Source organism: Terrapene carolina, unplaced genomic scaffold (genome assembly GCF_002925995.2).
Source record: "Terrapene carolina triunguis isolate 2854851 unplaced genomic scaffold, T_m_triunguis-2.0 Scaffold50957, whole genome shotgun sequence".
Taxonomy (NCBI): Eukaryota; Metazoa; Chordata; order Testudines; family Emydidae; genus Terrapene; species Terrapene triunguis.
The window spans coordinates 2,091-6,232 of record NW_020715308.1 but is presented as its reverse complement, the minus strand read 5'-3'; the positions used below and the strand labels follow the sequence as shown (position 1 = coordinate 6,232).

Sequence of the window (4,142 nt, the reverse complement as noted above, 5' to 3'; positions counted from 1 at the left end):
GTTGACTCATATTTACCTTGTGGTCCACTATGACCCCTAGATCCCTTCCCGCAGTACTCCTTCCTAGGCAGTCCTTTCCCATTTTGTATGTGTGCATCTGATTGTTAGTTCCTAAGTGGAGTACTTTGCATTTATCTTTATTTAATTTCATCCTAGTTACCTCAGACAATTTTTCCAGTTTGTCCAGATCATTTTGAATTTTCATCCTATCCTCCAAAGCATTTCCAATTCCTCCCAGTTTGGTATCATCCACAAACTTTATAAGTGTACTCTATGCCATAATATAAATTGTTGATGAAGACATTGAAAAGAACTGGACCCAGAACTGATCCCTGCAGAACCCCACTTGTTATGCCCTTCCAGCCTGACTGTGAACCATTGATAACTACTCTCAGGGAACGGTTAGCCAACCAGTTTGCACCCACCTTATAGGAGATTCATCTAGGTTGTATTTGCCCAGTTTGTTAATGAGAAGCTCATGCAAGACTGTATTAAAAGCCTAACTAAAATCTAAATATATCACATCTACCGATTCCCAACTATCCACAAGGCTTGTTACTCTGTCAAAGAAAGCTATCAAACTTGTCTGACATGATTTGTTCTTGACAAATCCATGCCTACTATTACTAATCTTCTAGATATTTGCAAATTGATTCCTTAATTATTTGCTCCATTATCTTACCTGGTACAGAAGTTAAACTGCCTGGTCTGTAATTGCCTGGGTTGTCCTTATTTCCCGTTTTACAGATAAGCACTATATGTGCTCTTTTCCAGTCTTCTGGAATCTCTCCTGTCTTCTATAGCTTTCCAAGGATAATAGCTAATGCCTCAGATATCTCTTCAGTCAGTTTCTTGAGTATTCAATGATGCATTTCATCGGACCCTGGCGACTTGAAGACAGCTAACTTGTCCAAGTAATTTTTAACTTGTTCTTTCCCTATTTTAGCATCTGAAACTACCCCAGTTTCACTGGCATTCACTATGTTGAGCGTCCAAATGCCACCAACCTTCTTGGTGAAAACCAAAACAAAGAAGCCATTAAGCACCTCTGCCATGTCCCGAGCCATCTCTGTATGGAGCTAGCCCTGAAAGGCAGAACACCAGGAGAAAATGTTTAGGTCCTTATATGAGTAAAGGGCTGGAGCAGCCTGTCCGGGATCTGTTTCCTCCTCACCAATCGATGATGGGGTGTAGCAAGTGAGGCACCAGAAGGTACACATTAGCAATGAGAACATCATCATACTTGACTTGGCTGTCTGGTTGGAAGTCAAAGGCTTGGTGGCTTTAAGGGAACGATGTTTTGACTTCAGTATAAAGTATTGTGAAAGCTGGTTTTTTTTGCTGGCTTACTAAATCTAAGTACTAGAATAACCACCCTTTTGGGGGATTGTCAGACCCATTGTTTGCAGTTTGTTCTAATTGAGCAATCTCAGTGTGGGGTCCCCTGTACCCTGGTCACTGGTTGCTAAAACAATTCCTCTACTTTAGGTAGCACAAGAGGTACCCATATCCAGGTAAACATAATACAACACCTGCACATCATTCCCTGCCTTGGTGATCATAAAAACATAATAATGGCTATATTGGGTCAGACCACAGGTCCATCTAGCCCAGTATCCTGTCTTCCGGCAATGTGCAGTGCCAGGTGTTTTAGAGGGAATGAACAGAACAGCTAATCGTCAAGTGATCCATCCCCGTCACCAATTCTCAGCTTCTGGCAAACAGAGTTTGGGACATCACCCCTGCCCATCCTGGCCTATAGTCATTGATGGACTTATCTTTCATGTATTTATCTAGTACTTTTTTGAACATGTTATTGTATTGGCCTTCAGAACATCCTCTGGCAAGGAGTTCCAGAGGTTAACCCTGAATTGTGTGAATAATTCCTTTCCTTTGTTTTAAACCAGCGGCCAATTAATTGCATTAATATATAAAAATACAAAAAAAATTGTATTGCCTCTAGATAAACCCACTGTACACCAACACGTTGAATATTGCATGCATATCTGGTAGCCCAACCTGAAAAAAGGTATATTAGAATTGGAAAAGTTACAGAAAAGGGCAATAAAAATTATTAGGAGTATGGAACAGCTTCCGAAAGAGGAGAGATTAAAAAGACTGTGTATCTTCAGCTTGGAAAAGAGACGACTGGTGGTAATATGAGAGAGATCTATAAAATTATGAAGCGGGGGGGAATTGAATAAGGAAATGTTATTTATGCTTTCAAATAAGACAACAGTCAACCGGTGGAACTACTTGCCAGAGGATATAGTGAGAACCAAGACTATAAAGGGTTTCTAAAAATAACTAGATAAGTTCATGGAGGATAGGTCAATCAGTGCCTATTACCCAGGATGGACAGGGATGGTGTCCCTCGCCTGTGTTTACCAGCAGCTGAGAGTGGGAGACAGGGCAGGAATCACTTGATGATTACCTGTTCTGTTCATTCAGCAAGTGACTAGGAGAGGGGAGGGGAGGAGAGGAGAGGAGCAAGCGTCAGGGAGGTCTTGCAGGGAAGAGGTAGAGCAGGGATGGGGCCTTCGTGGAAGGAGTGGCAAAGGGGGGGGGCTTGGGGGTCCAGTTACAAGTAATAAGAATGGTGGCTACTGAATGGGTTGTACATAGACCGATTCCCCAGTTTGTCACACTGACACAGCACAGTAAGGTAAGGAAAGAGTTTAGTGTCTCTTTGACTGTCCAGTAAGTGATTCAAGTAACAGGGCCCAGCATGATGTCATCAGCCAGCTTTTTGCAGAGCTTTTAATAGGCAGCAGGTTTAAAACAAATCAAAGGAAGTATTTCTTCACACAATGCACAGTCAACCTTTGGAACTCATGCCAGAGGACGAAGGCCAAGACTATAAAAGTTTTCAAAAAAGAACTAGATAAAGTCATGGAGGATATGTCCATCATCGGCTATTAGCCAGGATGGGCAGGGATGGTGTCCCTAGCCTTTTTTTGCCAGAAGCTGGGAATGGGCAACAGGGGATGGATCACTTGATGATGCCCTGTTCTGTTCATTCCCTCTGGGGCACCTGGCACTGGCCACTGTCGGAAGACAGGAGACTGGGCTAGATGGACCTTTGGTCTGACCCAGTCTGGCCATTCTTCTGTTCTTATGAGTAAATAGCCAGAGCAACCTGTCCCAGATCTGTTTGATCCTCATCCCATAGATGATGGGGTGTGCCAAAGGGGGCACAAGGAGGTGCACATTGGCAATGAAAACAAGAAAATGTAGGGGCACTTCATCGCCAAAATGGTGCGTAAGGGAGGAGAAGAGATCTGGTATGTAACTGACTAAGATGGAACAGAGGTGGGAGCCACAGGTCCCAAATGTCTTGAGCCGGGCGTCCTTTGTGGGCAGGCTGAAGATGGCCCTGAGGATCTGGATATAGGACAGAGCAATAAAAAACACATCCACACTGGGCACAAAGAATGTCACAGAGAGGCTGTAGTAACTACTGGCACGGATGTCGGCGCAGGCCAGATTCACCACAGAGATGTGCTTGCAGTATGTGTGGGGGATGATGTTGGTCTTGCAATATGGCCACCGACTCGCCAGCAAGGGATATGGCAGTACAAGTAAACAGCCACGCAGCACCACGGCCAGGCCAATCTTCGCCACCATGCGGTTCGTCAGGATGGTGGAATGTCTCAGGGGATCACAGATGGCCACATAGCGATCAAAAGCCATGGCCACGAAGATCCCAGATTCCATCACCGAGAAGCAGTGAATGAAGTACATCTGAGTGAGGCAGGCATTGAAATCAATCTCCCTGGAATTGAACCAGAAGATGCTCAGCATTTTGGGCAGGGTGGACGTGGACAGGACCAGGTCACTGATGGCCAGCATGCAGAGGAAATAGTACATGGGCTCATGGAGGTTCGGTTACATCTTCACAATGAACAGGATGGTGAAGTTCCCCAAGACTGCTATGCCGTACATGGTGCAGAAAAGGATGGAGATCCAGACATGGGCAGCCTCCAGGCCAGGAATGCCCAGCAGGATGAAGGTGGAAGGGTTAGTGAAATTGGTTGTATTCAAATTTGACATGGATTAGGGGAGAAGGTGTCCAGTTCTGAGGCGGAATAGAGTCTCTTGCCTGTACCTTACGTTCCCCTGACTTCCTGTATGTGCCCAGG

General features: G+C 44.8%; 1 protein-coding gene across 1 annotated transcript; it reads right to left on the bottom strand.

Moving 5' to 3' along the window:
• Positions 1 to 3,139: 3,139 nt before the first annotated feature.
• LOC113405797 (olfactory receptor 52M1-like) lies at positions 3,140 to 3,870 on the bottom strand (the record flags this gene model as incomplete). Its single annotated transcript, XM_029914425.1, has 1 exon — positions 3,140 to 3,870. A coding segment is annotated over exon 1 (731 nt), but the record flags the coding sequence as incomplete, so codon positions are not given.
• Between the last annotated feature and the right edge of the window lie 272 nt (positions 3,871 to 4,142).